This window comes from Ictidomys tridecemlineatus, chromosome 4, assembly GCF_052094955.1.
Source record: "Ictidomys tridecemlineatus isolate mIctTri1 chromosome 4, mIctTri1.hap1, whole genome shotgun sequence".
Taxonomy (NCBI): Eukaryota; Metazoa; Chordata; class Mammalia; order Rodentia; family Sciuridae; genus Ictidomys; species Ictidomys tridecemlineatus.
Genome location: NC_135480.1, coordinates 177,200,578 through 177,220,888, shown reverse-complemented (window position 1 = coordinate 177,220,888; position 20,311 = coordinate 177,200,578). Strand labels below are relative to the sequence as shown.

The 20,311-nt window shown below is 43.7% G+C and overlaps 2 protein-coding genes across 10 annotated transcripts in view; one reads left to right on the top strand and one right to left on the bottom strand.

Annotated features, from left to right (window-relative positions):
- Tstd2 (thiosulfate sulfurtransferase like domain containing 2) overlaps positions 1-20,311 on the top strand; it is a 62,302-nt gene that overhangs the window by 21,884 nt on the left and 20,107 nt on the right. Inside the window, exons 7-11 of one of the 5 annotated variants that reach the window (XM_040286075.2) lie at positions 64-182; positions 653-811; positions 1,431-1,569; positions 2,243-2,537; positions 11,753-13,549. In XM_040286075.2, coding sequence (XP_040142009.1) covers positions 64-182; positions 653-811; positions 1,431-1,569; positions 2,243-2,537; positions 11,753-11,777 — 737 coding nt within the window. In that variant the 3' untranslated portion in view covers positions 11,778-13,549. The other 4 variants (XM_040286077.2, XM_005326306.5, XM_078047853.1 and 1 more) reach the window with 4 other exon arrangements.
- Positions 3,520-20,311, bottom strand: part of Tmod1 (tropomodulin 1) — a 77,379-nt gene continuing 60,587 nt past the window's right edge. For all 5 annotated transcript variants that reach the window (XM_078047855.1, XM_005326305.5, XM_078047856.1 and 2 more), the window contains 2 exons: positions 13,030-13,174; positions 3,520-5,135 (listed from right to left, as the gene is read on the bottom strand). In XM_078047855.1, the coding sequence (XP_077903981.1) occupies positions 5,071-5,135; positions 13,030-13,174 (210 nt within the window). In that variant the 3' untranslated portion in view covers positions 3,520-5,070. The remainder of the gene's footprint in view (positions 5,136-13,029; positions 13,175-20,311) is intronic.

Genomic DNA, 20,311 nt, shown 5'->3' with positions numbered 1-20,311 from the left:
GTTGTGATTAGGTGTTTCCTTTTGTTGCTATTGTTTTAACATAATTTTTTGGTTTGGCTTTAGGAATCCATTTATCCCCAGGTGAATTTCATAAAGAAGTAGAAAAATTTTTATCTCAGGCAGATAAAGAACAAAGTGATACTATCCTACTGGACTGCAGGAACTTCTATGAAAGCAAAATAGTAAGTTAACAACCAGAATCGAATTTAGTGAATAGTACAGGTAAATCTCCCCCTTCCTGTGGCATGGGATATTTCCCAAGGGGAACCACTGACCACACAGATCACCTTCTATTACTAGCAGCTACAAAGAAAACCCAAGCCTTTCCACTTAGAATCTGGTGAGAATGTCTAAGAAAATATGAATTAAAGACCTCTTGGCAAATAATGTACTTTTTGACTCTCCTGACATGTGTCAATGATCTTATAAAGTTGGCTTTGGGTAGCCTCTCTAGTTCCCCTGTGGATTCAGTAGGAAGGTCATCTACAGTCTGCCAGCCTTGTTTCTAGTTCCAGATTTGAGGTTAAAAGGTCAGAGTTTGGGATGAGAAGAGCAACTGGCAAATGCTCTTTGCCAAGGATGGGAATTGTTGATATAGAGAACTTTTGGTATGTTTTTCTGAAAATTTTCCTTCTGCTGTTCTACATTGTAGGGGCGATTCCAGGGCTGCTTAGCCCCAGACATCAGGAAATTCAGTTATTTTCCTAGCTATGTTGACACAAATCTAGAACTTTTCAGAGAGAAAAGGGTGCTGATGTATTGCACTGGGGGCATCCGATGTGAGCGCGGCTCAGCCTACCTGAAGGCCAAGGTGAGCTACCGTCCTGGAGGTGCTGCCAACATGGAGGTGACAGAGTCTCTACCAGCAGCCTGTGTGGTGCTTTCCACCCCTTCCCAGTCCTCTCCCACCCTCCAGCCAGCCAAAGGATTTGTTTTTCCCTTGTATGGTTCCAGCATAGAGTTTCCAAGTGCAAAATCTGAGGTTCTTAAATCTCAAGATGAGAAAAACACTTAACAGTCTTAGAGACTCATCAAGTACAAAAGAGAAAGCTTAGTTCAACATCTCCACTTTCCTAATCCTTTTGCTTGATCCTAAGAAGAGCAAATTCAGTAATATCACATGCCCCAGCAGATGTCTTCCTATATTTAGGGGGTAGCAAAAATAGTTGGGCTTCCCAGGATCTTAGAGGGTAAAGGCGCCTACTGCTGTCATCACCCATCCCCCCATTCCCCCTCCCCCCAGTAGGCCAGGTCTGGCCAGTTGGTTCCTTTACCCTTTGGTTAGCAATTCCTCTGTCCTGCAGGGGGAGCAAGGAGCCCTGATAGATAGCAGAGGTGGGGAATCCTCACTTGGGCACTTGGCACTGCTCTGTGGATCTTCCTCTAGGTCTCTGCTTGTTTCTTCAGATTTCCTTTTTTTCTATTCCTAGGGAGTGTGTAAGGAAGTGTTCCAGCTCAAGGGTGGTATCCACAAGTACCTGGAAGAGTTTCCTGATGGTTTTTACAAGGGGAAGTTGTTTGTTTTTGATGAGCGCTATGCCCTGTGCTACAACAGTGATGTGTTATCAGGTAGGTCACCACAAGTGCAGACGCCCATACCGTGTGGCACATTCCCAGTTCATCATTGCTGTAGGAAGGCAGGCCGATACTAATTACCTGAAAAGGCCCAGAAATAAGCAAGGTGAGAGACTTGAGGAAGGTTGGTGTCAGTGGTGTCAGGAAGTCAGCAGAGAAAAACAAGCCGAGAAAGAAGATAATGTGCTGTCTAGGAATTAGGTAGTTAGGTGTTCTGGTAGCAGCCAGAGAAACTCTGGCCTGGGGGAGAATGGTGTACACTGCAGAAGTTGAATTTAGATGTGGAGTCATCTGAATATCCCCATTGGAAAAGTGAGTGTTCTAAGAGAAAAGATCATTGAATAAGGGCTGGTTGGCCAACTTTGGGAGTAGCTAATGAAAAAGAGAAACATTGTGGCCTGTTTTTCTGGATGCAATAAAAAAAAAATAGATCAGTAAGTGCTAGCATCAGAAAGATAATTCCCAACAACAACCTTTCCTCAAAACTCCTAAGAAAGTAAGGGGGCAGCATTTTCTTTGTTTGAAGATAAGAGATGTACTATTTAGAAGCCTTCCCTGGCTCAACAGGATGTATTAGATACGGGTGAGCTCAGAGTTATATTTAGGAACTGGAGAAGTACATGTCTATGTGTGGGTGAATAATAAGGGCTTTTCTTTCTGAATCTAGAATGTTCATACTGTGGAGCCCAATGGGACCAGTATAAACTCTGCTCCACTCCCCAATGCCGCCAGCTTGTTTTGACCTGTCCTGCCTGTCAAGGACAAGGATTCACAGCCTGTTGTGTCACATGTCAAGGCAAAGGGGACAGGCAGGCTTCAAGCCCTACCCAGGACAGTTTTAAAGAGGAATGTGAGTGTACAGCCCGAAGGCCACGCATCCCAAGGGAAGTCTCACAGCATGCGCAACTCTCTATGAACCCTGCACCAGAGCCCAGTGTTGGTGAGGATGGGCCTTTGCTTGTGTAAGTGGCACTTTTAGCATTCCCCAGGCCTTCTCAAAGTCAGTGGGGTGACTTTGTATAAGAGATTGTCAAGGCTGCAGAAACAGAAATCAGGAACTTCCCTGTTGGTCAGTGCCATTGTGGCAAGCTGGTCACCATATTGACCACCTACACTTCACAGGGGGAGGGGAGAGAGTCAAGTTTTCCTCACTTACTGAAGCATTCTATTTCAGAAGGTGGTAGATGGAAGATGGGTAAGCTGATGGAATCCCAGAGCATGTGAGGCATACTCTTGTGCCTGGTGATTGTGTCACTCGTGCCCTCTCTGCCATGCAGCAGGCTATTAGTAGTCATTGCCCTTTTCAGCAAACCTGTCCATCTTGGGGCAAAACTGTGAATCTTGGGCCCTCAAAATGGGTTCCTAAACCAGGCCACTTAGGTCATCTGCCATCTTCCCCTCCCCTGCCTCTGTCTCTTCTCTGACTGCCTGAGAAGATCTCAATACTAGCATTTGGCCCACACCTCCTGCTTTTGTAAAATTTATCAGAAAAGACCTACCTACCTGCTTCTTCCTATAGGATCTGGGGCACAACTGAGTAGTTGCAATAGAGACCATGGGCCCACAAAGTCTAAAATATTTATTGCCTGGCCCTTTATAGGAAAGTTTGCCATCCCCTGGTCTAGAGCAACAGCTCATCTGATGGAGATGCCCTTAAAGGTGTGGCCCAAGCTTCATATTTTACTTGATTTGGTTTCTGTGAGATTTCTCCTCACAGGCCTGCTTCCTCCAGTACTTACGCTCTCAGCTTTTAAATGTTATCTCTGAGAGATCCAGAGAGGCTCAATGGCACTGGCATCTTACGAGCAGTTTCTAGATCAGTACCTGGAACACAGTTCGCTTTCTTAATGATTCATTACTACCACAGTGGCTGTCCAGCCTTCTGATCAGCATGCCAGGCACATGTCCCTGTCACATGGGTCCCAAGAAACACATAGCCACAAGTTGACCAACAGATTTAATATTATGTTGCAGTTTCCAGTGATGCAGAATGCAGCTGCAGTTGTGTTTCAAGGAGAAGCCGAGTGGGGATGGCCATCCCTGCAGCATGGTGCCCTCCTGGGCCCATTCGCAGCCGCAGTAGACACTCTTCATAGTGGTGAGGCCCTGGCTCCACCTCTAGTTACCCTGTACTGTCCACGTCGCTACAGTTCAGTGCACAAGATTTTTCCTTCTTCATCAGAAGCCTCCTAGTCTGTGTTCATTAGCTCTTTGGCCTTGTCCTTTATCACAAGATTTGCTGAATCCCTAATAAAAATAACTCCCCAAAGCAACAAACAAAAATGTAAGTTAACTGGCACTGTGGTATATTAAAGGCACAAGGGCAATGTGGCTTAACCTTTTTGCCAACTCCCAAAAGATGCCATGTTGTTAAAAAAGAGGGGCAAAGGTCCAGTAGAAATACCAAGATTATGTTTTAAGAATAATTATCTTTTCATAGCTTGGCCAGGATTTCCCAGTTCTTTAATATCTTAAGTTTTCTGCACTCTTGTCCTTCAGAGGCTTCATTTATATGCATGAGATCTTCAATGATTTGTCTAATAAATGATGAGATAGGTAGTTTAAGTCTGTAAGGTTGGCCATGATAATAAGCATCATATCCACAGTGGACTGGAAATTCACCCCTCTAGTGTTTGGTCTTTCATGAGCCATTTGCCCACTATGCTGTATAGAAAGGTGTTTTCAAGTGTTTAGCCAGAAGTTCTCACATCTGTCATAAGGTTGGCATTCAGTGAGGAAAAACTTCTTTCTGCTCCAGTATTCAATTGTACATACATCTCAAATGTTCATAAGTAACTCAGGAATATGTTTGTTGCCCAGGAGGGTTTTTGAAACTTCAAATTTCACCATTGCTTTTTTTTTTTTTTTTTTTTTTTAACTTCATATCCGGCAAAAGGAATTTGGTGTTTTTTGATTCCTGGCAGAGCTCTGTGGCTTTAGTTTGTATTCTTAAGGGGAAAATTGTGGCTCTGATCCAGTAATCAATTTGGCAACTAATAATCTTGAAGTTCTTAAAATTTAAAGGAGGATTAATAAAGAGTGTTTATCTGTTCTTTTTGCTAAATAGCTAAGATGAAATTTGTAATAAAATATTTAATAGTTGCAAACCAGGTAGAAGAGTGCATTTTTAGTTTATGGGTTCCACATTGTAAGTGAACCTGAAATACCACACAGCAGGGCCACCAATCTGGGCTCCTTGGGGTTAAGTCACTGCCACTGTCACATCATCTACAGGAAGATCTGCCAATTTGAGGGCTTCATAGTTTTTAAATAATAACCAGACTGAACTTCTGTGACTAAAGAAAAACTTCACATTAACCACAATTTATAAAATTTTCAACTACAACCACTAGTTCACCTAGACCCTTAGTGCATGAAGAACTGAACCACAAAAAGAGTTTTGTGCCAGCATTTGCCTCCTGGTCTGCACTGCGAGGTGCGGATTGTCAGTAGAACACGTCCAGTTCAGCAGCGCGCGGTCTTCACCTCCACACCCTAGACACCACTGCGGCACTTGGGAATGATGGGCCCCGTCAAGTCTGCGAGCCTCCTCTTCCTCACTGAAAAGGAATGGAGATAAGATGTAAGCCATGCCTGTGCACTAGGGACCACCACTGTCACTTCTGAAGCCTCTCGCTTATTTTTTGTTAGCAGGCAGAGTTGTATAGAGGCCTTCCATGCCTATCTCTTGCCTGTATAAATAAGTTTCCACCCTGAAGATTTCCAGCAGTATCTGTGTCCCTTATGTTTAACAGTGACATTTTTAACATTTCCCAGGAGGAGGGCAATTTTTATTCAACACTGTTTCTATGACATTAAGAGGAAAGCACCACTATCCAGGAGCTTGAAAGCTTAGAGAATGATAGATTGATGTCTAGTGTTGGCAGTTGAAGACCAAGCATTAAACTATCAGCCATCAGAGAAAGAAAGGTCTAGAAAATTGGTAGACTGGTAGGTGGCAGTCAAGGGACATGCTGATGTGGCAGGAAGCTGTTGCCCAGGGGGAATACGTTTATATACTTAGATGCTTTCCCAAGCTTAGATGGTTGATGTGTGTCTAACATAGTGGGGCATACAAACTGCAAAAAGAACCAAATTGGCCTGTGTATGACCCTGAATATATAAAGCAGACCCACAAGAAGGTGTGTTGTTCAACACCTGGCTGGGAGCTGAAGGGGAAGTTCTCAGTAATACAGGTGCTCAGTGTGGAGCCTAGAGTTCAGCCTGTGTCTGAGCCCCTACGTACTCCCCTTTATCCCAGGTCAAAAGAATAAGCAATGCAAAATCAGGATGCAAGTAGTATCTTTCTGGGAAAAGACACTGTGTTGAGTCCAATTCCTGAAGGTGATCAGTGTCTTGCTAGCTTAGGAATAGATGTAGGGAAACAAAAGCCAAAACCTAAAAAGAAGAAATTTGTTTGAGCATGGTGGCACATGCCTGCAATCCCAGCAACTTGGGAGACTGAGGCAGGAGGATCATGAGTTCAGAGCAAGCCTCAGCAATGGTGAGGGCACTAAGCAACTGAGTGAAAACCTGTCTCTAGATAAATAGGGCTGGGGATGTGGCTCAGTGGTTGAGTGTCCTGAGTTCAATCCCCAGTCCTAAAAATAAAAAAAGAAATTTGTCCAAAGCGAACAGAGTTTCTATGAACCAGCCATTGAAGCATCACCAAGTTAGCTACCAGCAAACCAGCAGGACTGTCCTCTGGCCTCACACTTCACAGCCCACTGAAACCCCTCCAGCAATCCTGCGTTGTTCATGCCATCCCTATTTTACAGATGATGAAAGTATGGCAGAGAGTGCATGTTTGTGGCTTGTGACTCATCTTGAGTCCATCCAGCACTTCGCTCAGTACAACTTGGCCTTATCAACAAAGAGCTTACATATCCCTGTCTCATCTGATTCTCACAAGGAAGACCAGCTCCCTTCTCCTGGAGAAGAGCCATTGGAGGAGCCTGGACAAAAACAAATCCCTAGCCCATGGCTGTGGGTATAAAAAGGGACCCATATACTTTTTTTTTCTATTTTTTACCCTCAGTACTGGTCTAGATCCATAGGCACAAACTTGGAGCATTGGAGAAAGGAGGGAGTTCTGTTTATTCAGGTATTATTTTTTCCATTTTAATGATGAGGCCAAGAGGGGAGTAACTTGCCCAAGTTACAGTGATTAAGTGACAGCTGGGGGTCAAAGCCAAGACTTTCGATATCCTCTAACTCAATCTTAAGGCTTTCTTTAAACTCCTCCTTACCTGTCATCACAGCAGCCAGAGAATCTTTGACTGTCAGATCCAGAAGCAATCTCAAGTTACCAGGAACACCCCCATCCCACTGCCAAACTCCCACTTTTGGCCAATTGAACTTGCCAATCATGTCTTTGATGTCCTTAAGAAGCACTTTCTATTCATTTATGTAATTCAGTGACATTTACTGAGTGCTCTTATGATCATGATACAGTGTAACAGGCCAAAATATATCAATAGTAACAGAAAAATTACAGTTTCTCCAGCATAGCTCTGTGAGATGTGAAAGGTACTTTAATGGAGTGCTACAACCTTCCCAGGATGGGCAGTAACAGGTCAGTTGAATCGTAAAGAATGAAATGGCAGAGGATGGGAAAGGTGCGTGGCATTAGGAGTAATGACCCTTTTAAGCTTACTTCTGAGTCACTTGGGGGCACACAGAATACCTGGAATGGGTGGTATAGCATGGCAAGAGGATGGCTTGAGTCTGGCAGGACCTCATCAGGCAAGGCAAGGCCTCGTGATGGGATGGTCTCCAGTGAGTTCCAGAATATAGCTCTGGACACAGACTGCTAGTTCCAATCCCAGGTCTGCCCATGAACCATGGGATATACTTTGTACTTCTGCAGACCTGTTTCCTTACTGCAAAAACAGGGATGATAATAGTGTGTGGTAGAGGGGAGGACAACATAGTTTGTAAGATGGGAAGTCTTCAGAACAGTGCCTAACACAGTCATGTCATGTTAGGGCTGTGGGAGCCACTTGAAGGAGTTGAGCCTGGGAACAGTGGGAGCCCAGCCCGGGTTTGAAGCAGGAGAATAGGGTGGCAAGCTTTGGGATGAGTGCTGCCCGCAGGAGCTGGAGGCTGAGGAAGTTGCCAGAGCCCAAGCTAATGTGATGGGGCTCCATGAGAGGCCAGTGTTGGGGTCAGTGAGGAGGTGACTGGTTGGCAGTAGTCGGGGCAGAAGAGGTCCAGATTTCTGACATGGGTGATTGTGGGGAAGGAAGTACTCTTTTCCTGAGATGGTTATGGGGGGATATGAAGAAATTGATTTGGGATTCAGCAATCCCAATTCTGAGTATTTACCCAGAAGATTTTTAATCTGTTTGTCAAAAAGTTGTCTTCATGCCCATGTTCCTTGCAGAACTACTTCTAATTGCCAAGTACAGAATCATCTTAAAATTTCATCAAATGATGAAGGGTAAAGAAAATGTGGGATGGACATACACACCCCCACACACAAACACACAAAATATTGTTTGGCCTTTAAAAAGATGAAATTCTGCCATTTGCCATGCATGCATGTATGGAATTTGAACAGGTTACACTATGTGAAATAAGCAAGGCACAGAAAGATAAATCCCATATGTTCTCACAAGTGAACTCAAAAGTATAGAGTAGAATGACGGTTATAAAAGCTGTAGGGTAGCAGGAGGGACAAGGGCTGATGGCCAAGGGGCCTGAAGTCTCAGAAGGAATTGGACTTTTTTGTTTGTTTGAGACCTGTTACACATCTTGGTGAATATACTTTTTGTAATGTATGTACCTTTCAAAATTGCTAAGATCATGAATTTCAAATGTTATCAAAAAAATGGTATGACAAGTGATGGGTATGTCAACTAGCTCGATTTCATTATTCTACTTCATATTCCTAAATTATCACACCTCTTTGTACCCCATAATTATATACAATCATATATTGACAATTTATAATCAAACTTTTAAAAACTGGTTTCAGGGTGCTTGTTAGTGCACTGTTTGGGGTGCTTGTTAGGGCTTCCTTAAATCTTTGCCACCTGTACCACAGATAGAGCACTAATCTTCAGGATATACAAAGAATTAAAAAAAAAAAACCTAACACCAAAAAAAAAACAAAAAACAACCCAATCAATAAATGGGCAAAGGAACTAAACAGGCACTTCACAGAAGAAGAAATATGAATGGTCAACAAATATATGAAAAAAAAATGTTCAACATCTCTAGCAATTAGAGAAAGGCAAGTTAAAACTACTCCGAGATTTCATCTTACTCTAGTCACAATGGCAATTATCAAGAACACAAGTAACAGATGTTGTGGATGTGGGGGAAAAGGTAACTCGTATGTTGTTGGTGGGACTGCAAATTGGTTCATCCACTCTGGAAAGCAGTATGGAGATTCCTCAGAAAACTTGAAACCATTTGATCCAGTTATCCCACTCCTTCGCATATACCCAGAAGACTTAAAATCAGCATACTATAGTGATACAGCGACATCAATGTTCATAGCAGCCCAATTCATGATAGCTAAGCTATGGAACCAACCTAGGTGCCCTTCAACAGATGAATGAATGCAGAAGACATGGTATATATACACAATGGAATATTACTGAGCCATAAAGAAAAATGAAATTATGGCATTTGCGCATAAGTGAATGCTAGGTGAAATACCAAAAAACCAAAGGCTGACTGTTCTCTCTGATATGCAAACGCTGACTCACAATAGGTGGGGGTGTCACTGGATTGGACACCCAAGGTGGAGGGGGCTTGGGAATGGGGAAAGACAGTAGAATGGGTCGGACATAATTTCCCTGTGTTCATATATGAATACACGACCCATGTAACTCCACATCATGTACAACTACAGGAATGGGAAGTTGTACTCCATGTATGTATGTTATGTCCAAATACATTCTACTGTCATGAATAACTAAAAAGAAGAAGTTAAAAAATAAAAAGTGGATGGGGGGGTCTTCCTTCAGAATGCCGCGGATGAACAACTTTCCTGGGAAGGACGTTCTCTGCTTTTGAACATGTTATCCCCTTCTCTACCGCTGCCTTAACTTGGAGGCTGCAATTCAGATTTTGTTAAGTGGAAAGAGCTCTAGTGGCAGGTTTAGAGGGCCTGGGGTCCACATTGGCCTGGCCTTAGCTATAAATAGAGTGGAGACAGGAGTCATCTGAGGCACTGCTGTGGGAAACGCAGGTCTATAGCTCAGCAGCTCCTTGATATCCACTCCACCTCTGTGTCCTCCACCCACACACTGTCTGCTGAAAGATCAGCACACAGTGGGAGAAAGACCAAAAATGCACCTCATGGGTCCCAGGCAGCCCACCTGTCTGCAGTAAGACTGACCTAGGAGCCTTGGAGACCGAATATCCCCCAGGGAGGAGTCCACCTACACTCAGGCAAGCAAAGCCCCAAGGCCCCAAGTTAGGCCAAGTGTTAGGGACCCGTGAGGGGCCTGTTTCCTTCCTGGCTCTGTTCCCTTCCTGGCTCTGTTACCTGCTGCAGCTCTGCTGAGCCCCCAGAGCCCTAAGGACAACAGGAGGCTTTCACGGTAAAAGCACCCAATTGAAAACATGGAAACCTGGCTGCAAGATCACAGGTTGAAAGCAAGGAGGAAGACAGTGTTGGGAAGAGAATCGATTCTCTTGTGCGGGCAGGAGCCAAGGCACCATTGAAATCAGAAGCATTTCTCTTATAAAAATTAGAAAATGGGCACAAATTTGCTTTTAAGACTAGAAATTGATATTGCCAGCTAGCACTCCAAATGTGGCCTGTAGTCACTGAGATGATGTGGTTCTGATTCTTTGTGGGACACCCCAAGGGAGCAGCTGTACACAGTTCCCTGGGATAACCCAGAGGCCCATTTTTATTGTCTGACACCCCTGCAAGGAAACTGCCACAGTTTCCACTTCTACCTGCTTTCATTACCAACAGCCTGAACTTGAGGGGCCCCAGCCTCCCCAACATGTACCAGCCCTGCTACTGTGAACACCACCCACTGTTTGCTCATGCTATACCCCGTGCTTGAACACTCTTCCCTTCCTTCTCTGTGACTATTTTCCCTTCTAGGCCTAACTCCCTGTAGGTTCTTCCAACCCCTTTAGATCTTCCTGTCTCTGCCACCCCGTAGACTGGCTCCCAGCCTTTCCTAAGTACCCCAGTAGGCAGTCCCAACACTTTCTAGAGCTCTGCAAGGATGCTTCCCGCCCTCCCCCAGCAACCCAGCCCTTCCTTTCAAGGCTGGCTAAAGCCCTACCCCATCAGGATGCTTTGCTTAACTGGCTTCTGGCCTCATAAATCATTTCCTCACTTTGTTTGGACAGAGTTTGGAGACATTTCTTGATTTTTATGCATGGCTTTGAGTCATTTTTCCCCTAAAAGGTTGTAAAACTTCTTGAATCAGAGAACTGACCTTTCTGCTGCCCCTTATGTCACCTGGCACAGTACTGGGCACACCAAAGTCTTCAGAAATGCTTGCTGTAACTTAACAATTGGTGACCTGCCTGAGCCAGGGCCTCCATCCCCCTGACCACTCCAGGCTTCAGTTTCTCCAGAAGATAATTTGGGGACTGAGCCCTACGTCCCTTCAGGTTCCAGCATTCTAGACTCAGAGTGACTTCTGAGAGACCCTGAGTTTTGACTTTTGGACTCGGGATTGGGAGAGAATTCTTACAGTCCTTTGTCCAGCTTCTAGATGATTCTGCCCCCTGCAGCACCCCTGACCTCTGATCATCAAAAAAGATAAAAATCTCTAGACCATCACACCATGGAAGACAGAAGCTGAATCAACCCAGAAACAGGCATTAAAGGGCACGGAAGAAGCTTAATCTTTAGCTGGGAGGAGGAAATGTGAGATTATTCTCTAGAATAAGACTGGAGCCTTTTAAAATGCCAAGTCTGCAGCCAGATCATAGTCCTATGGGGCCCTTCAGCTATTCAGTTCAGTCGTCACCTCTGTGATATGATAATCATGATTATGATGTTTGGTTATTTGTGTGTGTTCTAATTTAATTTCAAACAAGGGCACTTTTCTCTTAGGTAAACTAAGAGACCAAACCTGAGGTTCTTAGAAAAAGTGGCCTCTGGAGGGAGCAATGAATGAACAGCCCCTGAGTGTGATATGCTAAAGAGCAGGAACCAGTGTCTTCAAATCCCAGTTTGTTCTTACAGCACTTGGAAGTGTTCATGGAGATGAGGGACTTGATTGACAGCTGTGCCCAGTGTGAGTTGTGCCTGAGCTCTGTGGTCATCTTCGCACATGGTCTGTGGTGCCCTGGCGTGCCCCCTGCACTTCTACACACTCTCCATTCTCCTGCACACTGATCTTGCCTCATCACCACCAGGAAGCCACATACCTGGGCTGTGACTTGTACCTCAGGTTTGCATTTTACTGAGGACTGGAAACTAGAAAGAACCTGGGCAGAGCAGGTGTGAATTTGAGGAAAAATTCACTGAAGACACTGCCCTTTAAAACACTTATTCCCTGGTTTCACCCAGAAAGAAGCTTTTTAAAAACACTCACCCTTCCTTTACTTCTGCTGTAAGATTAATATAACTTGTTGTAAGATTAATGTAAATGTAACTTGGTTTGTCTTTTTCCTATTGTGATCTTATGAAATTTGGGGCCACATATGATGATCAGCCCTGTTAACAATGTAGACTCACTGCTGGATTTGTATTTGTATTTTTCCTCTATTTTTCTGTGGTCTTGTCAGTCAGACTCCCTTTATTATACACCATATTGAGGATTTTTAGCAGCCATCAGGGACATACATAATAGATAAGTATCCATGGAGCTTGTGAACAATTGGCACCTGGAAGGAAGTGAATGATCCATCCAGCTTTTCATTCATTCAACTGGTGTATCTATTTGTGTCTCTTGATGTTTTTGATGATCATCATCTAGAAAGACTGACATTTTCTTTATTTTTCTCTATGGAAAAAAAACCCTAATTTATGCCTTTAACTGAGATTAGATGAATGTAAGTTGCTTTTACTTTACAACTTTTCCTTCAAAGCAGTGTAAACTCTCCTAGGCTCAGGGTTATGGTAGTCGTGTTGGTTGGAAGCTTTGGAACCTGGGATAAAGCCAGACAGTGTGATCTGGAGAGGACTCCAGGAATTCAGAGAGGAAAAGACCCGTGCTGAGCCTGTGCCCCCAAACTTCACTGCCTCTGGCCAGCATGCTGATGGATGCTGGGCTCAGCTTGTGCTGAGCTATGGGGTGGATAGGAGGGACTCAGCCTTGGCTCCAGAAGCCAGAGAACTCAGTCTAGGTGAGGACAGGAGCCACAAACAGAAAAATAGGAAGACATGACCAGCATGAAAAGAGGAGGCGTGCTCCAGAAGACCCTCAGAGGGGGTCAGCAGGATTCTCCCTAACTATTCCACACAGACAGAGGGAAGGACCGGCAGGTGGGCAGGGCAGAAAGCAGATGTCTACTCACCAAGGTCGTTGTTGTTCATCATGGCATTGGATGCCCGCAGCCGGGGCCCCTGCTGGGTGAAGTGGTATCCGAACTTGAGAAGCGTTGCATTTTTTTCCAACATGCTCACGATTTCCATTTCTACTTTGTTGCCCAGGGGCTGGCTCTTTGATCAAAAAAGAACAATAATCACCATTCATTCCATGTGTAAAGAAACCACCTCGACCTAAGCCACCTCTATAGGCAGAAGCCTTGAGTGAGTGGGGATTTTAGTCCTCCCTTCAAAAGCAAGGGAATGGAGTAGAGAGGGGTCAGATGGTGGCCTGGGCAGAAGCACATGGCTGGGATCGAGCCAGGTGTCTGCCAAGTGTCAGGAGCAGCTCTTCCCATGGCCCTATGGCAGCCTTCTCTGAGCAGGCATCTAGGTAACAGCTCCTCCTTGGAGGAATGTTTGCACCTCCAGATCATCTCGTCCCAAACAGATGTTTAGAACCCCCCTGTCCAGTCTATACCGATGCTAATAAAATCAAGGTCTCTGGAGTGGGACTCTGGTAGCTGTGTTTTTTAAAACTCCCCAGGTGTTTCCAATATGGAAGCCAGTTGATAACCAGGAACTTCTCTTCAACTTATGAGTGAAGAAACATCACACAGTAAGGAAGCTGGGAATGGCAGAGGAGTTGCTTTTAAAAAAAATACATGCAAAATTTGTGCTAACAAATGAGTTCAGCAAGATTGCAGGATATAAAAGTGATACACAAAAATGAGTTGTATATCTATACATTAGAAATAAAGAGTTATACAAATGATTGATTTCACTTACAATAATTTCAAAAAGAATAAAGCACTTAGGAATAAATTTTAACAAAAGAAGTAAAGACCTGTATACTTTTCAGTGTACAAAACTGTATTGAATTGACATTAAAGAAAACCTCAAAAAATGTGAAAACCTCTCATATATATGGATCAGAAGATTTCATATCATTTGAACTGTGGAGTCAGTGCAACCTTATTAAAATTCCAGCTTCTTTTTTTGCAAGAAAGGAAAAACTGATCCTAAAATTTGCATGAAAATGCACAGGGCCAAGTATAGCTAAAATAATCTTGAATTAAAGGAACAAGTTTTTTTTTTTTTTTAAGAAATTTTTTTTTTTAAGAGAGAGAGAATTTTAATATTTATTTTTTAGTTTTTGGTGGACACAACATCTTTGTTTGTATGTGGTGCTGAGGATTGAACCCGGGCCGCACGCATGTCAGGTGAGTGCGCTACCGCTTGAGCCACATCCCCAGCTCCAGGAACAAGGTTGAAGGACCCACACTCCCTGATTTAAAAATCACTACAAAGTGGTCATAACTAAGATACTGTAGTATTGCCATAAGACAGATATATAGATGAATGGAATAGAGTTGAGAGTCCAGAAATAAATTCATACATTTATAAAGACTGCTTTTTCAAAAAGGGCACCAAGCTAATTCAATGAAAGAAGAGTCTTTGCAAGAAGTACTGTCAAAGATTGTAAAATAATGAACTTAGACCCACACCATACATAAAAAATTAAACATGAATCAAAGACCTAACTATAAAAACTAAAATTATAAAATTCTTAGAAAAAAATATAGGTGTAAATTTTACCCCAAAATAAAAAATTGAGGTAAATTGGACTTTACCAAAATTTAAAACTTGTATTTCAAAAGATACTCTCAATAAAGTGAAAAGGCAACAATGCAGAATGGGAAAAACTTTTCTGTACATCTATTAGGTATGAGCATCCAGAATATATAAAAGAACCATTAGAACACAATAGTAAAGATGCAAATGGCTAAAACTGGGCAAAGTATTTGAATAGATATATCCCTAAAGAGGATAAACAATTGGCTAGTAAGTATTTGAAAAGATACTCATCATCATTAATAATTTAGAAAATCATAACACCTTAAACACATTAAGATGAACTGTAATAGGAAGAAAGACAATAACAAGTGTCAGCAAGGACCTGGAAAAAACGGGACCATGATATACTACTGGTGCCGCTGCTTTGGGAAATAGTTTGGTAGTTCCCCTGAAAAGATAAAAATGGAGTTACTATATGACCCCAGTAATTACACTCCTAGGTGGAAAAGAAATGTACAAAAACATGCACAAGAATGCTTAAAACAATCTTTTTTTTTTTTTAGAATTTTTTTAAATGTTTTATTGTTTAATTCTCGGCAGACACAACATCTTTGTTGGTATGTGGTGCTGAGGATCGAACCCGGGCCGCACGCTTGTCAGGCGAGCGCGCTACCGCTTGAGCCACATCCCCAGCCCTTAAAACAATCTTATTTATAATAGCCCAAAGTGAGACAACCCAAATACCATTAAGTGATGAATAGATAAGCAAAATATGGTAGATTTTACAGTGGAATATTATTCAGCCATTGAAAGGAATGAGGTACTGCTACATGCTTCAATGTGAATGAACCTTGGAAACATGGTAAGTGAAAAAAGCTAGACAAAAAGATCACATATTATAGGATTCCATTCATATGAAATGTCCAGATCAGATAAATCCATAGAAAGAGAAAAGAGGTGAGGGGTTTCCAGGGGCTGGAGGAAGAATGGAATAGAATTGAATAAAAGCTGATGGGTATAGTTTCTTTCTGAGTGATAAAAATATTTTGGAACTAGCTAATGGTAATAGGTGCACAACTTTGTGAATAATCTATAAACCCTGAATTGTACTCTTTAAAAGGATGAGTTGTGTGTATATGAATTATATGTCAATTTTTAAAAATCCAACAGTTAAAAAAATCCAATTAGAAAATGAGGAAAAATATGAAGAAACATTTCACAGAAGAGGACACACATATGGTAAATAATCACATGGCAAGAAGTTTAACATTTAACTATTGTAGAAACACAAATCAAAATCACAGGAATGTGATATGTATTGTAGAAATACAAATCAAAACCACATACCTGCAGGAATTACTGAAATAAAAAAAAATAGTGACAGCACCAAGTGTAGGCAAGGATGCAGAGAACTTGGTCACTCATATGGTACTGGTGGATATGGGACAATGGCAGTCACTTTGGACAAAAGTTGGAAAAAAACTCCATAAGCAATTGCCATATGATATAAGAATTGGACTCCTGGGTATTTATCTCAGTGATATAAAAATGTTTTCATAAAACATGTACACAAATGTTTACAGAAGGTTTATTTGTATGAGACAAACTTGGAAACAACCCAAACGTCCTTCAATGGGTGAGTGGTCAAACAAACAATATATCTGTACCATGGAATATTACTTAACAGTTAAAAGAAACAACCTGTCAATACATGCATGAATGAATCTCCACAGAATTGTGCCAAATGGGAAAAAAGCCAATCCCAAGTGGTACATAGCCAATCCATATGGTTTCATTTACACAACATTCTTAAAATGACAAAAACATTAAAATGGAAAATAGGTGAGCAGCTGCCTGGGGTTTGGAGGAAGAGGAGGAGACCAGTGCATTTAGCTACCAAAGGGCAACATGAGGGGTCCTGTGGACGACGGAATCGCCCCTGTATCTTGGCTGTATCAGTGTTGCTGGTTGGGACACAAAACCACAATTCCCCCTGAGGCAAGCTTGGTGAATAGCACACAGGTCTCTCTCTCTTATTTCTTTGTGTGTGTGTTGTGGGGGGTGCGGGGGATACTGGGGATTGAACTCAGGGGCACTCGACAACTAAGCCACATCCCCAGCCCTATTTTGTATTTTATTTAGAGACAGAGCCTCACTGAGTTGCTTAGCACCTCTCTTTTCCTGAGGCTGGCTTTGAACTTGTGATCCTCCTGCCTCAGCCTCCCGAGCCACTGGGATTACAGGTGTGAGCCACAGCGCCCAGCTCTATTATTTCTTATGACTACATGCTGATCTACAATGATCTCATAATTAAAAAGTGATTTAAAAACCAGGCCTAAAAAGCAAACAGAAACACACAAACCACGCCCAGAGGCTCCCCACTGTCAGTAACTGCTACTATTTACTGAGAGCTTCTTGTGTTCCAGGCCTGGCCATGTGTCTGACTCACATGACCTGAGAGCATTCCTTCAATAACCCAGTGGAGTAAAGCGCCATTCCTCAGGCCTGCAAAGTTCACTTCCTGCCTCCTTCTCTCTCTCCTTCCTTGCTCACCTATTTGCCTCTGGTGGCCTGTCCCATGGTGCCTGGTGCAGCTGGAGATCTACATCTTAAAGCTCACATGCTCTCCTCCTCCAAAAGAAATGTCCCCACCCTCCTCTCTAGCCCTGTTTGTGAATCCCTAATGCTTAAACCTACTTCAGATTCCCCCTCCCTCTTGAAGCCTTCCTGATCCTGACCCCTGGAAATGATCCCTTTCCATTCCACATGCAAGGGACACATCGGACATCCCTCTTTATGTGTAGCACAGTCCATCCACCTTACTTGGGTCACCTGCCTGCCTATGTGTTCTCCAACCAGAACTGTACTGTCCTATGTGTAGCTACTTGGTACATGTGACTCTTTAGATCTAAATAATTAAAATAGAATTTAAAATCCAGTTCCACTGTGGCACTAGTCACATTGCAAGTGCTCAATGGCTAGAGTCTAGTGGCGATCATATCTGCTCAGCACAGATAGAGAATATTCCCATCATGACAGAGCTGCTCTGGACAGGGGACTTCCAGACAGCACAGAGTACCTGATGGACTGGAGTGGATGGAGGAACGAGGAACACACGTAGTGACACAGCAGCTCAGCATTTGAACAGACAAGTGTGATCTGCAGCTGAACCCTTGCCAGAGATCTCCCGGGGCCTCTGAATCCACCAGAGCTAGTTTGTGTTCAGAGCGGGCCGGGAAAGCTGATCACGCTGGGCGGAGAGATGCTGGTGAAATTCCACCAGTCTGCCTGGCATCACTCCTGAGAATGCTGGGAAGAGCTTGGGACTATCCTTGGAAGACTCAGCACAAGGAGTGGGCCCTGGCTGGTGTGGCCTGGCAGATGGTATAGTGACCATCTAGGTCCTAAGAAGGAACTGGCAGCTCCCTACCTAGCCCATCTAGCAGTAAGACTGGCCGGTCCTCGAGGTCACTTGCTGGGAAGATGCTACTGGAACTTGGGATGGGCTAGTCTCAGGGACTGCAAAGGCTGTCTCTGACACTCACCGTGCGGCTCCATCCAAGCATACATGGTACTCTGACACAAATCACCTCACTCTACCTGCAGCCTAGAAGGCAATCAAGGCAGGCAGGACCCAGCCTCTCCATCTTAGAGGTGATTAAGTTGAGCCCATGTTGGGATGGAAGCTGGACCGCACTCCCTCTGTTTATTAAAGCCAAACCCAGGGTTTGACCTTGACTTGGGGGTGGAAAGGCTGCAGAGGATCCTCGAGGCCCCAGATTCTCAAATTAATGTCCAATATCCCTGATCTCAGGGATACTGGACATGCAGACTATTAGTGTCTCAGAAGGTACAGAATCCATTAGATAATCATGGTCAATCTTCTTGGAGTGTTAATCGTGAACTGACTTAACTTCCTTTCTTTCTTCTTTCCTTCCTTCCTCCCTCCCTTCCTTTCTTTCCTTCTTTCCTTTATGTTTTGGAGCTAGAGAATGAACCCAGAACATTGCCCATTCCCCAGATCATCATTTTTGTATTAAGGAATAAAATAGAAAATGTGCATACCTCTTAGAATAAGTGATAAGATTTTAAAGAAGCTTCTTTCTTGCTTCTTTCTCAGACCCCAGGGACTCTGCCACTGGAAGGACTCACTCATGTCACTCAGCTCTCTGGCTTATTTTTCAACACCATTTAGTGATTGCTGTGTGTCAAGCAATGTCATAAGCACTTAGGGGAAAATGAGCTATTTTCTCCTCACTATCGACATATAGATAGAAACCTTTTGATTACAATTTTCATTTTACAGAAAAGTGGCATACAGAAATATTAAGCATTTTTTTTCCTGAAATCACAGAACTGGTCAGCTGTAGAAGAAGGATTTGAATGAGGACAGTTTGCTCAGAGTCTGTGCCAGTGGCCACTTTGGGCCTCAGAAATCTCAGAAGGCAGAAGTAGGACTGACAGAGAAATCAGTAGCAGATGGAGACTGTCTCTGGTGCAGAACTGCAGTCCAACCATTGCCAGTGCGCATACACCGACGGAGTTGCCTGGTAAGCGAGCAAGCTGCCTGTCCCTGGAGGTGTGTAACTAGAAGGCAGCCACCTCTGTTAAGGGTCTCCCTAAAACTGTCATGAATGGGGAAGACTTAGGTTTCATGACCTTTAAGGTCTCTGGGCCCTGTGTCCTGTGAGTCTATGAATAGCTTGCTTGGATGGCATAAAGAATGGAGGGTGACCTTGACAGTGGGTGAAAGGCATTGAGAAGCCCCTGGGGAGAGACCAAGGGCTGGTCAGACAGGATAGGCCACAGCAGATTCTGGGCAGCAGGGCCAGGGAGAGGGCCTTCAGAGAAGAGCTCTTGCCTCCTTTCAGATTTGCTTGAGAATTAATCACTTGTGAAGAAATGTAATCTCATTAAAAGCTCAAGTGATTCTACAGCAGTTGGAGTAAAATGAGTCCCTGTCACACCGTTCCCTCCCAGCCCCACCCACTTTCTGCAGAAGCACCCTCCATGGCCAGCGGGGTGTGTGTTTCTGTGCCAGGAAACTTCCGACACAAATAGGCAGGGGTTGGTATGGTTTCCTTGTACTGGTTCATTTTCTTTAAATGGATTCATAGTTTATTTGTTGTTCTGCAACTTGCCTGTTTCCTTCAATACTTGATGGAAATCTAGTATGTAGCCACCTGCCTCAGTCCTTTCACTGCCTCCTGGGAAGCCCTCACCGCCACCTAGGTTGCTTTGTGTGTGTTACAAGGTGGCACTGGACTTTGCAGGGGAGGGGGGGCGTATTCCACAGTCTGGCTGTAAAGATTTGGGATTGCTGGGATGAAAGGTGGGCATGGTTTGAATTAAACTTGTGAGGGCTCTGCCAATAGCCTGGGAAAGGGATTCCCAGCTGCAGGGGCCCCTTCTCTTTGGAGAAGTCTGTTACTGTTGCTTTTGCAATAAAACTGGTGCTTGGTTGCTAAAAACAAAAACCAAAATAAAACTAAACAACCTATGAAAGTTGGCATGCTCTTGGCAGTGTGTGTGATAGCTCATATCCTCACACCTTTACCATGGCTGAGGGTCATCATCAGAGGATATGATTAATGCCTCAAATCTTTTGAGCCGTGACCTGGTGCTGGTGGCTCTGAGAGATCCCAACCTGGCCAGAAGCTCACTCTGTGGGCTGGGGTTGTGGCTCAGTGGTAA